The following is a 23705-nucleotide window of genomic DNA, read 5'->3' on the forward strand; positions in this document are numbered from 1 at the left end:
GCAAGGGGCTCCTTTAGACCTAGTTAGTGTGAAAAATCGTTTCTGTTGATTTTTATATTCTGGGTGTCACACTCGCTTTCCCTTGTTTGGCTTCATCTCCGAAAGCCTGGTGCTGGTTTCGTTTATTCTGGCAGAAATTTGGATTCGTTGCAAGACAGTTTGTTGGAGCGGAGCTCTGCGTGTGGATAAATGTTTGTGTAAATCCGAAGTGCGGACGCGTGGATCTGTAAACAGGCACCGTCTGCCTCCCTGCGCGTTCCCTCCGTGTGCCCGCGCCGCGGGAGCCCTGCGAAATCAGGAGCAGCAAAGTTCTCATTTGGAAAACGGGAGCTGAAACGGTTTAGAATTGGGCATTTTTAGTCTTAACGTGTCTGGGACGGTTCCCCGGCACTGTGAGCTGGGAAAAGCAGCTCTCCAAAATTACCGTCTCCACGTGTGAGACAAAGGGAGGGGGGAAGGACCGGTTTCCCCTTATGCTTTGCTCTAAAAAAAAAAAATAAAATAAAAAAATTTTAAAAATTCCCCTAAATAACAAACAAACAAACAAAAAACCCCAACAAACCCCAACCTTTTCTGCTCAGATTGCACTGTCTGAAATGAGAGCTGAGGCCAGCGGGGTGCTGCGGTGTCTGCTGCACCCCACCGCCTGCTCTCCCGGCTGGAATATCATCCCCCGGAGCATCTCCCGGAGCTGTGGGTGCTCCCAAACCCCCCCCCCGGGAGCTGCGATCCTGCCCCACGCAGCCGGTGAAGCGCGGCTGGGGCCGGGGCGCGGTGGGAATGAATAACCTCAGCCCGGCTTCCTGAGAAGGCGGGAAATGAGTAAAAATGATGCTGAGTAATAATTGTCATTTTCGATTCATGGGAGGATTTTTGAGAGCTGCTAAGAGACGTAAAAATGGCCCGGCCGGCTCCGTGCTGCGGCCGTCCTCCCCGGAGATATTCGTATCTGCAGCGAGTTGGGGGGGCGGGGGGGAGGTGCTGAAATGCAGGGAAGTTATTTCATATGGAGAATAAAAAATTAAAAATCAAATAAAATTAAAAAATCAGCGAGTAGGGAAGTAGGGGAGCCGAGCGCGGAGCTGGGCTCAGCTCCTCGGCCCCGCGGGAGGGTTGTGTGCGTCTCAAGCCGGACGCAGGCGAAGCAAGAGGCTCCCTCCCCCTTGGAATTTCCGAAATAATTGCTCCTCATAATCCTCATCCCCACGCTCCCGTTCTACCAACCTTTTTTTGCCAACAAATACTCGGTGTTGGTTGGTTTTTTTATGTGGCCATGCAGGCGCCCGGGAGCCTCCGTGCTCCGCAGGCTGCGGCAGCACCGCTCTTCCCCGCAGGTTGTCAGCGCGACCGCTTCCCCGGGGATTCAAACTGTATTTGGGAGGGTTTAAAAAAAAAAAAAAAAAAAAAATTCCTTTTTTTTGTGCAGAAAATGAGCTGAAGCTTTGCGTTTAGTCCTGTTCTGAAAGCGGAGGCAGGGCAGGGATTGATGGCGGCTGCTTTAAAGCCGGCGGTTCCACCCCCCCGCTGCTCCCGTAGAGACACTCGCCCACCTGGGATAACTGCAGGATCTTCTCCGGAGGACATAATTTCATTTTTTTTTTCCCATTTATTCTTTTTTCCTTCTAGCCGTATAAGTGCTGTTTCGTTTTGCTGAGGATACTCTCGGGGCCAACCCTGTAGACAGATGGTGGTCGGGATCTGAAAACCCTTAATTCCTTTAAGGTGTAGGGGGGGGGGGAGAAGGGAAAGGAGGTGGTTTCTTACCGCGTTTATTCGTGAAGTAGAGGCTGGAGGAGCTATCGCGTGGGCATTTCCAGCCTGATTCCTGCTGGGGTTTATACCTCGGAAATACTCGATACCTTCGAAATCCCACAGCGGTTTCTCTTGGGGGGTTGGTTAGAGTGGTTTTCTCCCTTGTGTGTGCAGCCTCCATCCTTCTACCCGAGGGGCTCCTGAATCCGGGGCCTCCGCCCTCCCACGGCCTCCCCGTCAGCTGGACATCCAGTGGGTGATGGCAACCAGGCTGGGGCAAGGAGAGGGCCGAGGGTCCGGGGTGAGGATGCCAAGGCTGCGGGGGGGGGGGGGGGGGAGGGCTTTGGGATCAGGGGAGAGCGGGGTGGCACGTGGGTGCGGGGGTGGTGACCCCCTCCGTGGTGACGAAAGCGGTTGCGGGGCTGTGCATGGAAAGCTGGCTCCGCTGGAGCGAGGGGTCGCTGTTGCGTTCCCGCCACGTTGCCCTCCCAAGAGGTTTTCACTGCTTTATCCCCCCAATTCTTTTTATTTATTTATTTGTTTGTTTAATTAAAAAAAAAAAAAAAAAGGTGACAAGCCCGGTGCTTCAAAAGCATCTCTGAACCGCCCCTGTGATGATATCCGAACCTTTTCCCAGCAGCGGGTTCCTGCTGTCTGGTCAGGGCTGGGAGAAGGGGACAGTCCCCGCGGCCGGTGGGGCCACCTGTCTGGTGGCCGCTTCTGGTGGCCGAAGCTGACTGGATTCAGTCCCCATCGTCCAGTTTCCAATTTCTGGCCCCGACCCCCGTGTGTGGGCTGCGGGTGCCGGGGGTGCCCGTACGGCCGAGAGCCCGGCGCAGCTCCCTTCCAAACGTCCCCGTGTAGGTGCGTCCGTGGGGCCAAAGCCACCGGGTGTCCCCAGCAAATGGCAGCACCTGTTGCCTACAGACTGATGCCATCTCCCCAGCTTGTTCCCGCAGGAGCATCCCATGGGATGGACCCAAATCCATCCCTCGCAGAGGGTGTCCTGCGTTGGGCGCTGTGTTGCAGGGCTGGATTCCCATGGGAAAAAGGGGAAGCATCCGAGCGGGAGGGCACCGGGAAGCTGCTGTGGGTGGAGGGGTCGATATGGGGACAGGGGGGGACATAAGTGACTTTTGCATCCCAGAAGGTCCTGTCTCCCGCCCTGAACCGGGTCCAAGCCTCCCTCTGCCGCGGCCGGCGGAACCCCAGCGGGGGCCGGCCGAGCTTTGTGTCCCGGCCGAGCTTTGTGTCCCGGCAGTGATGTCTCATAAAATTAAATGATGTGTGTGCCGTAATTTGCTGGACGGGGAGATTTGCGTTTGAGCTTGCTGCGGCAGGAGCCTTGCGCTCCCACGAGAGCTGAGCCCACGCGAATATCCTCATTTCTCTTCCCCCTCCGCCTTCCTTAGGAAAAAGCTTCACCCTGACCATCACCGTGTTCACCAACCCCACCCAAGTGGCCACCTATCACCGAGCCATTAAAGTGACTGTGGACGGACCCCGGGAGCCACGAAGTAAGTGATGTCTTTTATTTGGCCGCCCCTGCGAAGCGCGGCGGGGAGGGGGATGGAGGGATCTCCGTGGCCGAAGGATGCGGGATGCTCCTGCGGCCGGGCGAGGCCAGCCGGGGACAGGCACCGTTGTCAGGGCGCAGAGCTAACGAGCTGGCGGCGGCATGGCGGAGCGCGCGCGCGGTGGCGGCCACGGCTCGGCTGCTTTTATTTTCTCGGCACGGCGCGTGTCCCTGCGGGCTGCCCGCTCGCGCCGCGCTCCGTATCCCGTCGCGGAAGGAGGGTTTTGTAGCTCCAGCCCTCCTGGTGGTTGGGATGGAGGGAGAACGCTTTGGGCTTCGAAGGCAAAAATACAGAGGATTCAAATCCGGCGGCGCACGGGGTGTTTGGGGGGGGGGGGGGGGGGGGAGGGGGGCGGGTACCAAACCAGAGATGCTGTGCCCACCTCCGGTGGCCGCCTCGCCAATTATTAAACTAAAAACGTTCGCAGGTTTCCTCCGCGCCCTGCTTTTATTTGCCTGTCTGTCCGCACGGGCCCAGGAGAGCTCGGAGAGCACCTTCCCCTTTTGGTTAGCGGAGGTTTCGCTTTCGGGTCGTCAAAGGCTCCGGCTGGCAGCGCCCGCGGCCGGGGGCTGCGCTGCGCGAGAGAAACCAAAGAGACGATTCGACCGCAGAAACGTCGTTCTGTTTTGGTGGCGTGGGCTCCGCTGGCTGCGGGACGCTGCCTCTGGGCTGGGGGGGCGGTTTGAGCTCACCTTGGCATCTCCCGGGAGCGGAGGAGCGCGGGGAAGCGCTCCGGCGCTCGCGGCCGGAGGAGTTTCCTCTTTCCATCAGGAATTATTTGCCTCCGTGGGGTGGGATCTCGTCCCCAGGGCCTCCGTCTCCGGCTTTGTTGCTCCGGCTTCACCTTCCCGCTCGCTCCGCGCCACCCCGGGGACTATAAAGCCGAGTTTGTTCCCCTTTGCGTGTAAAGCTGTCAGTGCCCAAATTGAAGGGAAACAGTTTGATCCTTCTAAATACGCTTTCGAAAATATTTTCTGTGGACGCTGTCGTCGGGCCATCGGCGCCCCCCCCTTGAGGTGGGGCCAGGGGGAGGGGGGTTTTTTGCTTCGCGGAGGGGTTTGTTGGATTTTCTTCCCCCCATTACCACCCCCCCCCACCACCCCCCCAACTTGATATTTTTATTTTTTTTTTTTTTATTTCGCAGCGGGAGAGGCTTTACGGCAGCCTGTCGAGCTGCCAGGCTGGATTTGCAAAGCCGGCATCCAGGCGATGCAGCGCTCTCGGTTTGTTGGTTGTTGGGTTTTGGGTTGGGTTTTTTTTTCCACCACCCCCCCAACCCCACCACCCCCCTCATCATCTTTTAAGCCCGAAAGAGCAGGCAGGTGGCTGCCGTGGGGCTGCGGCAAGCAGCCGCGGGGCGCGGTGGGAACGGGCTGCGCCGGCGCCGGGAGGGGAAAGCGGGCAAGGTTTTGGGCAGGGAATTTCACAACTCTTCCAGGTCAGGAATAGAAATCAGGTCTCCTGACTCCTGGCTCAGCCCCTTATCCGCCGCATCAGATCGCCTTTCTAATAATAATAATAATAATCATCAGGAATACATAAATAATAATACGAGGCGAGATAGTTACTACTCTTAGCGTTTGGTTTGCTCTGACTCCAGCGATAGCCGGCGCTGGCCGAACCCCCGCTGAATCACACCCGCTCCTCCGGAATTTCAACATCTCAGCCCATCGCTCCCCATCTTTAATTTAAATTTTCTGATAGGGAGGCGAAGGCTTTGTAGCCCGGCGGGGAGCTGGGGGGGGGGGGGGGGAGGAGGGGGGGCTGAGCCGTGGGCACGCGCGCCCTGCGCTGGTTGGGTTGGGGCCGTGCCTTCGTTTGGCGTAATTAGACAAAACCGGAGGATGGAGCGGCTTGGCCTGGCTCTGGCTCGGTGTGCCCGAGGGATGCCCTCCCCGGGACGCCGTCCGGGCTGCAAGGTCAGCAGTTTTCTCCTTTTTTTTTTTTTCTTTTTTTTTTTTTTTTTTTTTGTTTTTTGTTTTCATGATTTGTGGACTTCAAAACATTTGTGCCGGAGGTGCAGCTCCTTAAGGAGGTCTGTGCGGTGTTGATTCACCGCTTATGCCCTCACCTCGTGTGGACCCCAAAGGGCCATCTCTCCTCCATCCCTGCACCCCCACAGCCCGTAAATTGCTGATCGAAGGAGTTCAGCCCCAAGTTGTGGCTTTCGGGGATTTTTTTTTTTCGGATGATCATAGATTTGTTGGCAGTAGAGGTCCTACTTCGATGCCCGGTTTGACCCTGGCGCTTCAATTCATGTTTGGTGAAAACCCAGTGTCTTGCATCGGGGGGGGGGGGAAAGAACAAAACCCCATCTTTGCCGCACTGGTTGGCATTTTGTAATGAACCTGGGATGAAAAACAAACAAAAAAAAATTTAAGTCGTGCCCTTTGCCCTTCCCTCCCCGCACTCTTCTGCAGAAACTCTCGGTGTGGAAATACCGGCTGCAAAACCATCCGGACTCGCGCGTGGAAACCCAAAGTGGTTTTCCCGGTTAACCTGCCACTGGGTGGCTCTCCGGCACCCGCCGGGCTCACCGGCCGGCAACTGGAGCCGGTAAAGCCCCGGTAATCACCGCCGTGGGCCAAAGGCGCTGGCTGGCGCTGCCTTCCCCTGCTTGGCTTTGGGAGGGGAGAGCTGCCAGCAGGAATTGCAATTTTTATGTGTGTGTACGTATATTATATATACTTTTTAACATATATATATGTAAGTACGTATATGTGTATGTATGCGCATATATATGGGTGCGCACGTAAAAATAGATGTTTGGGGTTTTTTTCCCCTTTCTTGGCCGTGGCGTTGGCAATGAGTGGGACGCGGTGCGCGTTGGGCGCCGTTGCGCGGGACCCGCGCCGGAGGCTGCTGTGGGGCCGGCGCGAGCGGGCCGAAAAGCGCCCTTCGCCCTTAACGTGGAAAGAATTGGCCATTTGTCTTGGTATCCTGGGAAAGCCCTGGGCATCGTCTTCTCAGATGCGGCGAAATTCCTCCAAGCAAAACGTTCTCGTGGAGGTTTGGGGTTTTTTTTGTTTGTTTCTTTTTTTTTTTTTTTTTTTTTTTTTTTTTTGGTCAGAAACACGGCTGGGCTCCATGCCCCACCTCTGAGCATCCCATTAATTTTCCACCCCTGTCCCATCGCTTCATCTCAGCCCTTGAGCAAGTCTTTTAACTAAAGCTGCGCCCAGGAAAAAAAAAAAAAAAAAACAACCAAAACCCAAAAACTTCTGAGGAGTTTGGAATCAAGCTGAGTTGGGGGAGAAATCGCAGGGGGGGGGGAGGGAGGGGGTGACAGGCGGAGCCCCCCGCGGGGCGGTGGGGGGACCCAGCAGAGCTGCACCGCGGGGATGGGGACCCCCGAGCGCCCTCCTTCGAAGGACCCTCAGCCGAGCGAGGGGCGGCTCCAGGGGCCGATAACGGCGATGGCTTTGGCCGAGGCACCGTCCGGGCTGCCGCGCCGTGGTCCCTGGGAACCCCCTGCAGGGCTCCCTCCCGAGCGCCCCGCTCACACCAAGAGTTTTGATTTTTTTTTTTTATTTTTTTTTTATTTTTTTCCTTGCGCTCAGGCTCTTTCTGGGTCAGATCTGGAGCGAAAAAGGACTTTTTTTTTTTTTTTTTTTTTTTTTTTTTTCAAGTTGACACCTTAGCTCTAAACAAATGGCGCAGCGGGTGCCAAGTGTTGACATACTTTGTGCAAACAGGAAGTAATAAAATATTTGAACTTCCTGTGGAATTTCCTTCTTTTTTTTTTTTCTTTTTCCCCCCTCTCTCTGTAGCAATTTATTTAGCAGGAGCCCGACTCGCCCGAGCTGCAGCCCTGCTGCAGAGCCCTCTCCTGTCCCCGCCTGCTTGCCGAATAATCCACAAGCAGCAGAAAGTGGAAAAAACGGATAGCGGGAAGCTCTACGGGATGCTGTTCCTGGGAAGACGGGAGCATCTCCAGGGCCTCCCCCATCCCACCCACCTGCTGGCTGCCATCCCCGTCCCCGTCCCCATCTCCATCCCTGTCCCCATCCCCGTCCCCGTCCCTTCCCCTCCTCTCTGCTGATGCTTCTGCCCTCCTCCTCCCGACTCCCCCTGGCAGCACTTCTCGCCCATCTCCTGGGAACTCGTGTAAAGTCTTTTTCTTTATTTTTTTTTTTTTTCCTTTAAATGCCTTTTCTTCCTCCCTTGTGACTTTTTCTCAGCTGCCGTTCAGTCTTCCTTAACCTTTATAAACCCCCTTTGCCCTTTAACCCCGTGTTTCTGATTTCCACCCCATCCCCGCTGTCCCGGCCACCGTGGCGAGGAGGAGAGGGGGACCAAGAGGACGCGATCACCCGCCGTAAGCCTTGTTGGGAAGCACATCTGTACCCAGCTGTGCTCACGCGGGGTTAAAACCATCCCTCTGGCTGTGAGTGTGCCCAGAGCCCCCGTTTGTGCCGATGGTGCCGGGGAGGTGGGAACGTTGGCGGAGGCGCCGGTGACGGTGGTCGGTGTCTCCCACTCTGCTCGTTTTGGGTGTGCGCGTCAGAGATTCGGTGCCTTCGGTCGTGTCCCCCCTTGGTGTGACCGCAGTCCGTGCCGGCAGCGTGTCCCCATGCTCTCCATCGTGTCCCTGCAGGGCTTTTTTTTGGCTGGGCCCCATCCTGCACGGGCACAAATCCCCCTCTGTGGCTGCTCTTCCCCCCCCCAAAAGGCTCCTTCTGGCCGTGTCCCCGGGGAGGGAGCGATGGGGCCGCGCCGGGAGCGGTGCCACCCCAGAGGGGACAGCCCAGTGTCCGCCGATCCGTCTCCCGCCTCGCGCGGCACAGAGCCGGCGGGTGGAACGGCTTCTCACCTCCCACGGCTCTGAGTCGGTTCCAAGAACCGCCGCTTTTTTGCTTTCGTGTTTTTTGAGAGCTTCAGCTGGGTGAGGGTTTCCCTCCCCGCCTGCCCCCCGCGCCCGAGCCGCGGCCCGGCCGGGAAACGATGGGTTTGGGATCTGCGGAGGGTGGAAACCCCCTCGTCCCCACCTGCGCAAGGGGTTAGTGGCATCCGTGTCCCCGAGGTGCCGGCGGTCAGTGGGCGCAAGGCTGCGGTTTGGGTGCTGGCTGCCCTCGAGCATCCCGTGCGCTGGGGGGGAGGGGGGCTCACGCCTTCAAATAGGGGGTAAAAAAGACAAAAAAAAAAAAAAAAAACCCCACACAAACCAAACTGGGAGAAAGATTTGCTGTAAAGGGGAAAATCCTGTCTGTAAATCCAGCCTGGAGAGAGCTTTGCTGCTGTTAATATCGGGGCGGCCGCGGAGGAGGGTGCCCCCAGCCCCGCGCTTGCGCCGCCCCGGTGGCGGCCGGGGAGGAGAAGGGGTTGTATCAGCACTTCCCGGGGATGACACATACCTCGCTGCGGCTTCCCTATCCATCTCGAAGCCCTGCCGATAAAAGCAGCGCCCTGAACCACCCCGTCCAGCCCGGACACACCTCGGCCCCGCTGCCCACACCCCATATCTCACCTCCATCTCCGTTCCCATCCCACGCCCAGCGCCGCCCCGGCTCCCCCGACCCCGGCGCCTCCGCAAACCACCCGGAAAAAGCCTTTCTCACTTTCGGTTGGTTGTTTTTTTTGTTTTTTTTTTTTTTTTTTTTATTTAAGGTGCATCTGAATCCATTTTTCTTGAGTTCAGAGAAGTCTGTGCTGTGGGTTTGGTTTTTTGTTTTGTTTTGTTTTTTTTTTTTTCCTTTTATTCCTAGTGGATGCTCCAGCTTGAGGCCAGGGAGAAAAAGGATGCGCGGGACTGTGCTAGCAAGGCGAGCCATCCCCCCGCACCTTTCCTCATCCCTCGTGGCTGCCGATGAGCCTGAGATTTACTACCAGGAATAGCAAAACTCACAACCCGTTTTTTTCAGGGAAGAGGGAAGCGGTGCAATATTCCGCCCCATTAATCAGAATAAGCTCCGTAGGGACCCCGATATGATGCTAACAACTGGGAATCGCCGGGCCTCCCCTATAAGCTGGTGCTGCCCTAATTGGAGCCTCCCATCCTGCCCAACTGGACCTGCAGATTTTGGGCAGGGGGTGGGGGGGGTGGAAGGCCGAGCACGTGGGAATTGCGTTTGCCACGCACTGCGGTGGGAAGCTGCGGTGCTTTAATTGGGACGGTGCCACACGCGGAGACGGTCCGTGCGTGTCCCCGCAGCCATGTCCCTCCCCGCCACCCTCTCGGCTCAGCACCGGGCTCAGACCCCAAACCGCCTCTGTGCCCCCGAGTGTTTATTTGAAGGCAGCTCGCCCAGAGCCGAGGCCGAAGAGCTGAGTCAGCCCCTCGCGCTCGGTTTTGGGGGGGGTTCGGCGTTGGGGGCTTCCCCGTGGCACGACCTTGCAGGTTTTCCTGGCGTACAGCAAACTCGGTGCCTTCAGCAGTGTCGTATTTTCGTGCCTTAACGGCTGAAATGGCATCAGAAGTACAAAACGGTGTGTTTAACGTATCGCGGAGTTGGTTATGTCCTTGCTAAACTTTTGGGTTGTCGCCTCTTTAAAAGCATTGATTTCTGGTTTCTGGCGAGATTTCCGACTCCTTGGTGATTGCTTGTAACGAAGAGCATCTCGTTAAGGCTTCCCTCGTTTGCACCGGTTTGGGGGGGAGGAAAAGAGAGAAAGGCAAAGCAGGAAGGTTCCCCCTTACCTTTGGGAAAAGTGGCTGATCCATGAATTCACCCATCACATCCCGGCCCTGCCGGACACTCCGCTTCACGGAAGGGAAACCGCCGGCACCTTTGGGAAAGGCAGGGAGTGGAGCCGATGCCGGGAACCCCCCGGCAATGCTGCCATTTGCCCCCCAGCCCGGCGGGGATTTTGGCTGTCCGCTCTCGGGATGCTTTGTCCCGTGGACCCGTGCGGCGGCGGGGGGGGGAGGGGGTTGTGTAAATCCCCAGTGTGCTCCCTCCGCACGTGGGGAGAAAAGGTGGTCTCGCGGTTTTGATATGATTCAAAGCAATTTTGAGAGAACGTGGGGACCTGGAGGAGCTCTGCGGGACTCGGACGCGGCTCGGGGCGATGCGTCGTGGCCCTCCGGCGCGGCAGCTCCGTGATGCTGGGTGGTGAAATAAAATGTATAGCGCTCCCATTCCCGGCACGTGGGGAAATGGGGACCTACGGAATAGCGGCCGTGGGCGCAGGTCAGCGAGGGACAGCCTAAAACAGCGGAGGATGAGGAAGAGGGGCAGTTGGAGGGGGTTGGGGGAATGGGAGCCAAAGAGGAGCGAGGGCAGAACGACCCCCTCTTGCCATATTCCTACGGGCAGTTTTGGGACCCCCCCAGTGTGCAGTGTGCCCGGGGCGGTGCCACCCCGTCTTTGCTGCGCCGTTTACCCTCGGAGGTTTGATACGGCTTTGGCAAGCGCCGGGCGAAGAGATAATGAATTATTCGAGGGTCTTGGCGCTTTTCGGAAGCCGGGATGGAGACCCAGGCCGGGGGCTGCGCCGTGCCAGCATTGTACGGCTTCAGATCTTTATCTTGGCAAAAAGGCGCCCTCGTGGGGATGCCTAAAACTTGAACTCGAGATGTTTCTGTAATTAAAAGCAGGCTCGGTGCTGAAGTGCTCCCGTGGGGTGATAGTTTGGGGTATTATTAGGGTCTTTTGTTTTATTCCCCTGCTTGCCCTTAGCTAGATATAAATACACAGACATTTCCCAGTCTGTCCGGGAATTAGGGGAGGGAAAAAAAAAAAAAAAAAAGGGGGAGGGGGGGAAATAAGGAAAAAAAAAAAAACCCCAAACAACTAAATCAATCAAACCAGCATGATCATTTAAATAAATAAATGACCTCACCGCTTCCCGGACAATCATTTGTCAACGTAAAATTGCTATAATTTGTTCTAGTTTAAAATGCGGTGCTTAAAATAATGTCAATTTCCCACTTCTCGAGACCTCTCCCCTTCCCCGGGGAGGAAGAGGAGGAAATCCGGAGGGACGCTTTCTCGCTTCCTTATTAACGCTCTGCTCTGGACGCGCTGCAGCCGCTTGAGACGGATGTTTAAAGAAACCCCCGCGGGCTCCGTAGGACCGCCCGGGAGCTTCGGCATCGCTCTCGCTGGTGGGGGACCTGCGGTGGGGCTTCCTCGCGGTGGCCCTTGGGCTGATGCTGCCCGGGGCCATCAGGCTCATCCCGGCTGCGCTCCAGCCTCCGGTTCGGCTGGTCGGAGCCTGTGTAGAGCTCGTGGGTCTCCGCTTCTCCCCGCGCTGATCCAGCCCTGCGGAGGCTCCTACCTGGAGGTGTGAAAGGGCTTTGGATGGGGTGTAGGCTTTTTGGGGTGTCCTGGCACAAGGCAGGCGTGGGAAATCCTCAGTGGGCACGCGAGGTATTGTAGTATTTTAGTTTTATCGGCGTTTTCTCCGCTGTGCCTCCGGCTGCCGTTGGGCTTGGTGGTGCCTGGGATGGGGCAGTGGCACGGACGGTGCTGGAGAGCCCCCGCCACCCCGACCGCCCAGCCCCATCCCACCCTCCCCTGTCCCGTTTGCTTTTTGGATGGGGACAAATGACAAGCAAAGGCCAGCCGGGGGTGAGGGGCTGGGAGCCGTCGGTGCCATCGCTGCACGCCCCAGCAGGCAGCTCGAGCAGGGCACGACGTACCCCCCCGCTCTCCCCCTCCATCCACCAGATCCCTTAAAAACCTGCCGAACGCCCCGTTAAGCGGGGCCTTTGCAGCGAGCGGCGGGGCGGGAGGCAAAGGAGGAGGCTGAACCCGCATCCCTGGGAGCACGGAGGAGACCCGCGGGCGGTGGGGAGGGATGAGGAGACGCCGGCGCGAGGCTCGGGGCTCCCGAGTTCACGCAGGAGCCCTTGCAAATCGGTACTTGCTGCGAAGGAGGGTTTCTCTGTTTGTATTCCCATCGCTAATGTGTTTTGATCCCAGCGGGGAAATTTGCACCCTTTGGTATCTGCCGAGACCGTCCAGGGCATTGTTTTCTTGCAGAGGCAGTTCGGGACCGCTGTTGATACATGCATCGCAAGCAATTATGTTAAACTACCTCCTCCTCTCATTTCTTATAGGCACTGCTATCCAGTTAACCCCTTCGGGGTCCAATCCTGCAAAGACGAGGCGAGGGGGGGTCGGGGCTCAGCTCTGGGCGGGGTGGGTGGATAGAAATCCCACGGGGAGAAAAGCAGCCCGGCACTGGGTTTCTGTGGGTCAGGCTGTGCGAGACACCCCCCCTCCCCTCCCTCCCCAAAGCCCCACGCGGGACCCGCTCGCCCCTCGGCAGGGCACGGGGACGCCCCAGGGGACACCCACGGGGACGCCCCAGGGGACGCCCGGTGTCGGGGGCTTGAGGACCGTTTCCCCGGGGGAGAGCAGAGTGGGGACAAAGGTTGCCCGACCGTGCTCAAAGCCAGGGGTTTGCATCGCCTGGGCTGTAATCCCGGCCTCGAAAGAAGTATTATTAATTAATTATTAATTAATAGAGCAACCGAAATTATATGGGCTCCAGTAAATTCACTCTTCTAATTGTTTAATTTGCCACATATAGTGGATTCTCCTTCTGTAATCCCCTGGCGCATAATAACTTCAAAAACCATTTCACTTAAAAATGACCAGTATTTTCGAAGCGACGCAGTATTGGGAGTCAGAACGGGGAAATTATTTTGGTTGCATTGTACAAAGAGATCTTTGTTGAAATTGGTTGCAGCACCTCCTGCTTTTGAAAGCTTCGGGGAAAACCCCCGTGCACGCTTCTCAGCTGGGGTGGAAGAAGCATACCTGCTCCTGCTCTGGCTTTCAAAATACAGCAGAATCAGAGAAGTGGGTATTGATATAGTGTCTTTTGGAAGAGATGAAACCGGAGCAAAAGGATCCTCTGGTGGATGGGGGATGTTTGGAGAATTAAGTTTTGTCGAAGGCTTCTTCCAGAAGGATGTCGGCGGTGTTTCGATGCCGGGCGCGGGGGTGAGCTGTGCCAGGTGCTGTACGAATAAATAGCAAAAGAAATTCCCGCGGGGTCCAGCGGCACGGCCCGGAGGGAGATGTGCAGAGGGCCAAGCGGGCTGGCGCGGGATGCAGGTGACGGGACGTGCCGGCACTCAGAAGGAGCAGTTGGGAGCATTGCGGGAAGGATGTTGGTGAGCTTTGCAAAGGGGCAGTGTTTTGCCTCAGTGCCTCAGTTTACCCATTTGTAAAGTGGGTCTAATAACCTGCAGGGCTGCGGGTGATGCGGGAGCGTTGCACGTACGTGGAGGCTGTCGGCGGCGAGGAGTTACCGCGCCGTAGCTGGGGCTGCGTGTCGCGGGGTTACGAACGCGGCGCAGCCCCGCGGGGTTTGCGGGCTCAGGAGGACGGTGCGAAGGGTCACGGGTTGGAAAAGAAGGGGAGGGGGGAGTCGATGCTAAAAGGCAAGTTTCATTTCAAGGAAGACAACAGCTGAAGGACCAGAACTGTCAAACAAAACCACAAGATCACATCAGATGTCAGGGCAGGACACATCTCGTTTCCCCCCCTCGAAAGGGCTTATCGGCGCAACCAATCACTTTAATGATGTGGTGGAGGGAGGAAGAGGATTTGACTCAGAGCGAGATGAAATTTAGTTCCTAAGACCCTTCTCTTCCGCTGCCGGAGACCAGTCACCTGTTCTGCAGTCAGCCAGAGATAAATCATATCCTGCAGCGGAAGGTGCTTAGACATGATTTTGCATTATGTTATCTTGCTCTTTCCAGTGAATCTTCACGCTGTAGTGGGAGAGGGGGGAGAGAGGGGAGGGACAAAGAGGGGACCCCGCAAGCGCAGAGCATCCGCGGGGCCCGTCCCGCCTCCGAGCCCTCACAGCGAGGACCAGGGCAGCGGGAAGGTGCCGAGCAGCCGAGCCCTGTGCCACTGTGCTGCCCCGCACGGAGGTTCCCGGCCGAGCACATCCCATCGCCATGCTGCCCGCGGCCACGGAGCCGGGCGCAGCCCCTCCGCCTGCAGTTCGCCCGTGCACGGCTCTGCTTTTTTGGCTTTGGAGGAGCAGCGTTGCAGAGAGGATTAAGGGTGCTGTGCAGGTAGCGTTGCTCTGGGGCTCTTGCTTATAGCGTTGCGTTGTTGTGTGCTGGCAAAGCTCGGCAGGAGCTGTAATTATCCGACATACCAGCCAGTCTCTGGAGATGGAGCTTGGAGCTCAATCCTGGGATCGGGGGATATTAACATTCAAATGTCGGGGCTCGGCTCCAGCTCTGTCCTGGGGCAAAGGGGAAACCCAGCGCTCAGCATCCTCAAACCTTGGGAAAGTTTTGGGGCCGATCCGGGTTGCGCTGTGTTACCGAGAGCGCAGGACCGGCTGGCGAGACGCTGCGATGGCCAGCGGGCTGCCGCCTGTCCCCGCGGCGTCAGAGACATCCCGTATCCATTAGCTGTACCACGGCACGTTCCTTGCACAGGTCTGGACCCAGCAGATGGTCCTCCCCGTGCTGGGCAGAGTGTGCTTAACCAGTGTCACCCAAAGGAATTTGATGCGCTTGCCCTAATGGAACAGGTTATTAACTGGGAAAAACCAGCTGTACTGGTACCACGCAGGTCCCATTTCGGGTTGTTAGATAGCAGGCATGAACTCACTGTAAATTGGCATCGCTCCACTGATGTGCGTAGCGACAGCTCCTCTGCGCAGTTGAAAATCTGATCTCAGACGTGACTGAGGCAGCACCAGCTGGAGGTACTCGAGGGCTGTCTGCTTCCCTCCAAGCACCCAGCTTTGCAACCTTTGAATCGGGGGTTTTACCTAATTCCATGAGAACTGGATCGCGGCCCATAAATGAATTTTGCCTTCCTGGGAATGGGAGCAACGGCAAAGAAGTCAGCGAGGCCGGTGGGTTTCGCACCCTGTTACGAAAGCTGCTGCGTTTCCCGCAGACGTGTGCCCATCTGCTGCCTTGTGATACGCGGGGTGCAATTTTCAGATCCAGAAATCAAAACTTTTAAGAACCACCTAATTCACTCTGCAGTCTCAGAGTTGGATTTTCGGAGGTCTTTAAGGATGGAAAGATGCGGGAAAGCACTTGCGGGGATCTGCAGCAAAGCGTGAGTGGGCTAAATGCTCAAACCTGATGAATTTACCCGGTCTGCCGCTGAGAATGCCCCCAGCTTTACCTGCGCTCTGAAGTGCTTTAAATACTTCTGCAAATCCAGAAGGACTCAGTCCCCCCGCTGAAACCCCGGGAATGGGGAGCCCGCGTCCTTCAGGGATCTGTGCTGAAGTTGCATGGAAGTTTGGGTGTGATGTTCCTTTTGATTTCAACACGGGCCACGGCTCTCGCATCCCGGGAGGTTTTGGAAATGCTACCTGAGATTTCTGTTTAAATAATCGGAATTAATGCCCTGCTTTGTTTTCCTTCCAGAGGGCTTAGTTTTGGGGTCTCCCAGGGCGATAAAAGGCCACCGGGGGGTTTAGCAGAAGCCTCCCGGCGCAGGGCGGGCAGGGAGAGAGGCAGAGGCAAAGCCGAGGGACTAAGCCGTAAGCCAGAGGAGACCGGGGGCTCGCAAAGCCGGCTAATCAATACCAGCCCGCCTAGAACGAACATCTCTCCCGCTGCTGGAGCTTCAGACAGTAAAAAAAAAAAAAAAAACCAAAAAAAAACCCCTACTGTAAGTGCAACATATCTCTATGCTTCCTGCCAGCTGGCCGGGAGCCAGCCTATTTCCTTCAAAAAGAGGGATATTTATTTTCATCCTTTTAGAGGCAGCCAATTCATCTCGGACCACCACCAGCTAAAAAAGCTTTATAAATTAGCAGCTTTTTTTTTTTTTTTTTTTTTTTCTTTTTCCCCTCTCTAATTCTCTCCCCCACCCCCTTAAATATTATTTTCCTTTCGTTGTTCGAGTCGGTGTAAATCCTCTGCCAGGACATGCGAGCCGAGGCGCATTGCGACACACTCCCCTTTCTCTCCGAGCCGGAGAAAGACAGTAGCGGTAGTGTCTCACGAAAGCCAGAGGAAACCAAAGCAAAGCCTCGCCGTGACTGATTCTCTTTCCAAATGGCGTAAGCAGGCCAACTTCAAACATGTGAATAATGAGTTATCTGTGCTTGACTTTGTTCGGCAGCAGAAGGGACAGTTCCTTCTAACGTTTTCCTCCTGTGAACTTCTGGGCTTCGGCTTTTAGAAGCGGGCTGAAGTAGCGTCGGCACTTGCCGGCCGCTGCCGCTCACCGGAGCTCAGTGGAGATCTTCATCATCCTCCATGGAGATGTCCCGTTTGAGTCCCTTCCAGCTGCCCGGCAGCCCGGTTCTCGTCTCCGTGCTGTCCTCCCTTCCCTCTTTCCGCTGGCTCCACCAAATTCTTCTCGGCCGGGAATTTCCCATGGTGAGTCTCGAGCCGGAGGTGGGTTTCCAGGGAAAACCTGAGGGCTGTTCACGTCTTGTGTTATAGGTGTGCAAAGATGAAACCACCCCAACATCTGCTGTAAGGGACAGGCCTGCTGTTCCCATAACACAGGCGTTTCACATGTGGCTTGTTTCTGGAGCACATGCTGGGACTTGATAGTCTAGCCGAGACTCAGACTGGGAAAAAATTCAACCCTCTGTAGAGCATTGCCGTGTCTCTCTGAAGTGCCTGTTTTGAGGGCTACAGGAGGGATTTGAAAGGTGTTTTGCACATCGAGACAGAGTTGTATCCGCTGCTGATTGCTTTCTTGTGGTGCGTTCTCACGGACGTGTAGAGACGAAGCCACCGGGTTGTGCGCGGCGCGGCTGCGCGAGCCGCTGCTGGTGAGCTCCTTTTTGGCTGAGCCGCGGAGTTGGGCTGTTCGTATCTGAGTAGAGCCTTGGGTGGAGGATGGTGGGAGCTTGCCGGTGGCATCCTTGCAGCCTTGCTTTGACGGTGGACGAGCGGGGGCCTCTGTGGCCGCTGATGGCTCAGCTCGAGCTGCTGCCCCAGCCTACGCCACCATCTCCTGGTTCTTGTCTCCTCCTCAGCGGATCTAAGGAAATGATCTGCAAATGTGTGTGTGTTAATGAACATCCCCCCCCCGAGCTGAAACGCTCCGCGTTTCCTTCGCTCCAGCTTGCCGCCAGCGTTTCGCAGCAAGACGTCTGGGGAGGGCCAAGCCACTTCCCACCATCTGCTCTCCCGTCCTTTGGTAGCACAGAGCTACGGCGGGGGACGGGGACAAACGTGACACCCGCATCCGAACCCGCCGAGGGCAGAGAGCGGGCTGTGCTGCTCCTCTTCTCTCCCAACTGTAACCCCATCTAAACACAGATGAACTGGGGACCGGGACCCCCAGGCACCCCAGACGGGGGGGTTCAAATCAAACCTGCCAGCTCTGAGCTTTTGGTATCACTCAAGCCATGAAGTTCCTGGAGCCCCTTTCTGCCTTTGATCAGCTTTGTATTCCGCATCTCCATCACCTGGGGAAGTAAGCTGCTCATGGCAAACACCGTGGACAGCCCCCCCATCGCCTGGAAACCCCATCCGGGTCCCAGCGTCGGAAGCCGCGTCAGGTTGCGCGCTCCTAGAAGGAAGAGCAGGATCTGTTTGGTCTTTGAGATGTTTTAATGCAGAAAGCATGTCTTTCAATCATCGCTTTGAGGGTCTGAGCTGCAGCACGGCGCACACTGTTTCGCTGTCTGCATTCCAAGGAAACACCCAAAACTTCCAGTATGCTTCTTATTACTGGCCTAAAGTGTCAAATTCACATCGGCTCTTCCAGCTGTGGAAGTGTTCAATGGGATCGTTTGTTTGATATGCTGATACAGATCTTGTTATTACATCAGGATCGTAGGTGATCTGTCAATGTTTACATCATGTCATATTCAATATCGGAGTTAACTGATTCGGAAACCCAATCCAGCGTTAAAACCCTCGCGCTGTTGACAAGAAGTGCCTAAGGTCAGTAGCTGCCATCATTTTATAGCGCTGAGGACTGTTGTTTCCATAAATATTGACCTGCAAGCCGGTGCTGGCCCGGCTGGAAACGCAAAAGGGCAAAAGCTCCAACCCAACAGCAGGTTTCACGCCCCAAAAATTCACAGGTCGGGGTGAGTAAGACTTCTCAGACAGAGTTCTTGGGATGAGGTCTGGAGCGGTTCGAAGTCGATTGAAAATCCGCCCACGGACTTCGGGAGGCTTTGACTCAGTCCTTGGGTTAAGCTAGAAACCACCTTCCTCTTCTCTAAGGTATGAGCTATTGTTCGCTTGACGGCATTGGTTTCCTCTCCGTGACAGCTGTGGGTAGATGGGGAAGGGCTTTTAATGAAGCCAACCGCTGCAGAAATTAAAAAGCTCAGGTTGTTCTGATGAAAGAAACCCATTAATAGCGATTCTCTCTTGCGTGACAAAGTCTGACGTCCCTCACTCGAAGTGACAAGCGGCAGGAAGTCCTGGGGAGACAGCCTGTACCAAAGGGGGTTGGCAGTCCAAACTGGTGGGTTTTAACTCATTCGCTGCCTGGTTTTGTATGGTTTAGCGCTGCCCGTGGAGACGGGGTGAGATACGAACCAGAGAGGGTCTCGGAGAGCCGGGGAGGGTCCTGATCCCACCACAGCTCTCCTCTGGGTTTTCACTCCTAAACGAGTGTTTGCCTTGACTTCTATTGGCGTCAAGTTTTCTACTTTCTTTTTATCAGGATAGTTTTAGGTTTGGGGTTTTTTTCCTGGTAATTGCTGGGTCTCCCCGCAAACCAGCCCCTTTTAGAAGGTGTAAGTACAGCACCGCTATTTACTTGAGGCTTAAAATCCCCACGGGGCTGCGTTTGCGTTCAGGCAGCACGGGGACCGGAGCAACCACAGCGCACCGTGATGCAGCCACATGAAGCCCTCGGTTAAGTCGTACGGCTGAATAATCTTTAAAAACATTATCAGCGTAGAGATCACTTGATTTATTTTTCAGGATTTTCTCCGTCGCATGCCAGATACTACTGCAGGATAGGGTTTCAGCTGAGACAGAGGCAGAGAATTTCGTTTCCATTAAATTTCTGTGGAACTCGGTCTTTGAAGTCCTTTTGGCTTCTCTGCTAAGCTCTGTCTGAGGAAATGCGTTAAAGGTAAAAACGCAAACCTACTTTTCTTCTTCTGTGCCCAAATGCATACTGAAATAATAAAATGCGGACCAAAACAAGACACCTCGCTGCACACGCGTTCCCCCTTGGGGAAGGCACAAACGCCGTGTGGCAGATGCTGCTCACGTCTCCGAAGGCCCTCAGATAACGCAGAGATGCCCGAGGTCCAGGGGCGCGCAGAGATTAGAAGAGATAGTTTAGGGTGTTGATTTGAGGTTTCCTTGGTTTACTTCACAGAGCAGGGAAAATACGTTTTCAAAGTGCCGCTGGCTTTTGCTTTCTGCTGGGCAGTTGTCCTGACCAAGTTTTGTTCTCTGGTGTCACCGTGTTTTCATTCCGCTTGGACTTTTACACGCCCGGGAGCCTGGGGCTTGTAGAGTTTGGAGGGGACGGTGGGGCTCACCTGGATGCAGAGCTCCCGGGGGGGGTCAGAACCCCTCAAAAACCGTGGCGGGGGCGGTTTGCTGTTGGGATACCCGTGGCACGACGGTGTGACTGGGAGCTCAGCTGGGAGCGCGGGATCCCCTCCGGAGTCGATGCTCTCCTCTCCCACCCGGGCCGTCCGGCGTCTCCGCAGACAGCCTGGCAAGGGCAGCCGGAGCTCGAGGAGCCAAGCAAGCGCGAGATCAGAAGATATCAGACATCAGATTTAAAGAGGGGGAAGTCTGGGGACTTTCTGTGAGTTTGCTATAAATGGACACCGAGCTCAGGCTGCGCAGATGTGAGGGGGGGAGGGAAGGGGGGGTGCGAGCAAGAGGTGGCTGCATTTTGCGCTTTTCAGATGCGTCGCTTTTCTTCTTAAAAGCCACCGAGAACTGAGCTTGTCTTGGTGGATGTTGGGCCGGAGGGCTGGATCTGATAAGGCTCAGCTCTCAGAAGAGCTGCGGAAGGGTTTCTTCCCAGCTCCTCTCCCACCGCCCCGGCGTGCCCGCACACCTCCAGTGCCCCCGAGCTCTGCTCTCGATGACGCCGGGATAAGGCGTTTGCCACCTTGGGAAAGGTCCTTTCATGGCAGGTGCAACGAGCTGGGGGTGTTGCAGGGCCGTCTGGCTGCGGCAGGTAAAGAACAAGGAGAATCCAAAGTCTGAACCCGGCACCGATGTAAAACTGAAGCAGCTCCGGCTTCTCTGGAGTCCCTCCAGCTTTGTGCGGGTGTAACTGAGACTGGAATCCGGCCCAGAGAGAGTGAAGCCGTTCGGCGATGATTAATATAGTAAAATGCGAAAGTTATGTATCAAGTGTATTTCATGCGCCTCTTGCCTCGGGACAATTAGCATAAATTTAATAATTATTGCCCTGTTCCAGCAGCTGCTACCTAAGGAGCTGGGAGTGCTTTACAAATGCTCATTAGTTGCTGCCCTGCCCGGGGCAGGCGGGTGAATAGTCTCCCCGTTTTACGGGTAGGAGAAGAGGAACAGAGAGAAGCAAAGTGAGATGGCCAAGGTGTGGGACGGGACGGGCTGCTCCCATCCCTCCTCCCGCGCCTCCTCCTGCCCTGCTCGGCTCCGGCCCCGTTGGGTGGGCAGAGCTGGGGGCTGAGCCGGAGTAAGATGAGAGTTTATTCTTTGTGGACTGAGCAAACGCTGCCGAAAATGCTTTAAATTCAATATTTCCTTTGCTGCTTCCCCGGTTGCCGCCCTGCCAGGAGATGGGGTTCCTCCTGCCTTGCAGGTGTCTCCTCTCCTGGTTCAGAGCCAGCGAGGGCTGGTGTAGGCATGGCACGGGGCATCCTGACCCTGGCGCCCACATCCTGCTCCTCGGTCCGACGCTGACTTGCCGGGTGATGTGGGGCCTCCTGCGTGGGTCGGTCTGTGTCCCTTCTCCAGCAGGTTTCATCTGTCTGAACTGCGAGGTCTTCCCGTGTGCGTGTGCCGTGCAAAGCCCCCGGAGAGCCGGTCTCCGCCGGGGCCGCCACGCATCACCCCCATGTGAAGAACAGCGAACCACAAAGATGGAGACTGCGCTGAGTTTGTGTTTAACCGGGGTGCTGGAGCCAAAGGGTAACCGATTAGATATCAGACTCTCTTATCATGTTCCAGGGCACAGACAAAAGCTAGAAGACCAAGCCAAACCCTTCACCGACCGCTACGGGGAGCTGGAACGGCTGCGCCAGTCCATGAGAGTCACCCCAACAACACCCAACCCCCGCGGATCCCTCAGCACCCCGAGCCACTTTGGGTCCCAGGCTCAAACTCCAATACAAGGTAACTGGCTGGGTGCCCCAGCCCGGCGTCGCACCCCGAAACCTTCGTGCTCCCGACACGGCCGGGCAGGGAGCGGAGCCGTCCCCACCTCCCGGCGGATGGCGCTTTAGGGCTGGAGTCCAGCTCTGCCCTGAGTAAGGAGTCCCGCTGCAGGGACGGCCCAGGGAGGGGGTTGGGTGGATTCCTTGACCCTGGAAGCCTTTTTGCACCCATTAAATCAGCAGGTGCCTCGCTGAATCGTAAACCCGGGCGATTTCTCTCCCTGTGCCATTAGGTATAGGAAAAACCAAGCAGTTTCAGCAGGAACGCAGGGGAGATCAGAGCAACGTGCTTTGAATCCAGCAGCTTCTTTGACATGAAGGCGCCCGCGCAGACAGTTAAGCATCAACTAGAAAGGGTGTATTATACTTTACATGCTAATCCGAATGGTTTCTTATCTTGTTGCGTTGCGTTTATGCCAAGTCTGGTGATCCATCACCCGGCTCCAGCATAATTCCCCACACGTATGCACACCTGCATGGGCGCACGCGTGCGCGCGCGCACACACACACGTACAGAGGCTTTGCTCTTCCCGTATTTGCCGTCAGCGTAGCGGCGCCCTCGGGCGTTCCCCGCCAATCTGCAGGGTAGCCTGTTGCCAGGAAAGAGGTAGGAATTGCCACCGGAGTTACCCGAGAGAGGTCGGGCTGCTAATTCCCGTGCGCCTGAATTTCAGCCCCGCGACTACGCGTTGCAGTTGAAAATGCCCGGCTGCCCTCCCGCTCCCGGCTCGCCGCACGTCTCGGCACGGCCGGACACACACAACCCCCCCCCCCCCGTATTAAGAGAGACCGTCCTCCTGTCCGCACCTGAAACGCGCTCTTTTTCCATGCATTTTTCATCTTGGTGGTGTTTGCCTTTGGGAATCAGCAGCAATCCCAACGGGATCTAAGGGATAGTATTTAAGCTGGTTTCACTTTGAGTTTTGGCAATCGGAAGGTTTCAGACTGAAAAGTTTCAAAAGCCTTTACGCTGCGTTTTCAGAAGTGATGTAGATGTTTGAAAACCTCGGTGTCATTGGCAAAGAGGGTGTCTCTGGCGCAAAAACATGTTTGAAAACGTTACCTAAACTGTAAAAGCTGCCCCGCTCCTCCCAGCCCCAAATTACAGTGAAAATTTAATTTATTTCTCATTGAAATGCAAATCTTTATGCTTGGAATTTTCATTGATATTAGCAGAGTATATGAGAAGAACCCGGGCATTTTGTGTAGGATTATCATTTGATTTTTGTTAAAAAAAGCGAGAGGGAGAGAGAGAAAGAGCTTTATAGGCTCATCCCAGCGGCCGCATAATAAAGAAAGAGATTCTTGGGGGAAGAGAAAAAAAAAGATGCGTATTTTAAATTAGCCCAATCCCCCGTAGTGCCAGAAACCCAAAGAGCGTCGTTTGGAGCAAAGAATCAGGTGATGACACAAATTCAACAAGCAAAAAATGAAACTGGCCACAAGCTACTGTCCGTGCCAAATTCCCAAATGTCAAGTGACAGCAGGAGTGGAGACACACAAAATTAGCCATCTCAAATCGTTCCCGTGGCGTGAATCCAGAGTACCAGGAATGCTGCAATAGGCAGTTCGTGCACGCTCTGCTCTTGGCTCCCTTCTTCCCAAGTTGGAGGAACCGTCTTAAAATGACTGCGGGTTCTTACCAGCGTAACTGGGAGCAGAATCAGCTCAGTAATTTTAATCTCAGCCCCGTCCTTTTGACACGACGCTGACTGCAACCAATCATAATAAAAATAATAATAATAATAAAAAACCCTCTCTCTCACACACACACAGCTTATTCACAAAGATCGTAATTTTTACCCAAGCAAGTGGAGCCCGGCCCGTGCCAAGAACAACACAGGAGTTAACAGGCCTGTAATTCTCACGACTTGGCACGTTCTTAGGTAACACACACAAGAAGCCGATTAGCAAAAAGCATAACGAGATACCGGTTAGGAGGGACGAAAAGGGCAGGCAGGAGTTCACGCGGCCCCTGCGATCCTTTACCTGGGTGTTTCCCAACCTTAATGTTTTGAGCATCTTTGCATCCCCGTTCCCGGGCGAGAAGGGGGCCGGGGAGGGGGGCGAGGAAGGTTTTCCCTCCGCGAGCACCTACGCCCAGCAGCCCTCCGCTCGCTCGCGCGCCGGAGGTGGTTGGCCTCCCGCTTCTGCTGACCG

The 23705-nt window shown here is 55.7% G+C and overlaps 1 protein-coding gene across 1 annotated transcript in view; it reads left to right on the plus strand.

The window, feature by feature from the left end:
• The window catches only part of RUNX3 (RUNX family transcription factor 3), a gene marked incomplete at its 5' end in the record, with an annotated part of 56844 nt that overhangs the window by 21933 nt on the left and 11206 nt on the right, over positions 1 to 23705 (plus strand). The window contains 2 exons of the mRNA XM_082494114.1: positions 3165 to 3269; positions 21340 to 21504. Coding sequence (XP_082350240.1) covers positions 3165 to 3269; positions 21340 to 21504 — 270 coding nt within the window. The remainder of the gene's footprint in view (positions 1 to 3164; positions 3270 to 21339; positions 21505 to 23705) is intronic.

The sequence above is a fragment of the Vanellus vanellus genome (assembly GCF_965231255.1).
Source record: "Vanellus vanellus genome assembly, chromosome: 22".
Lineage (NCBI taxonomy): Eukaryota > Metazoa > Chordata > Aves > Charadriiformes > Charadriidae > Vanellus > Vanellus vanellus.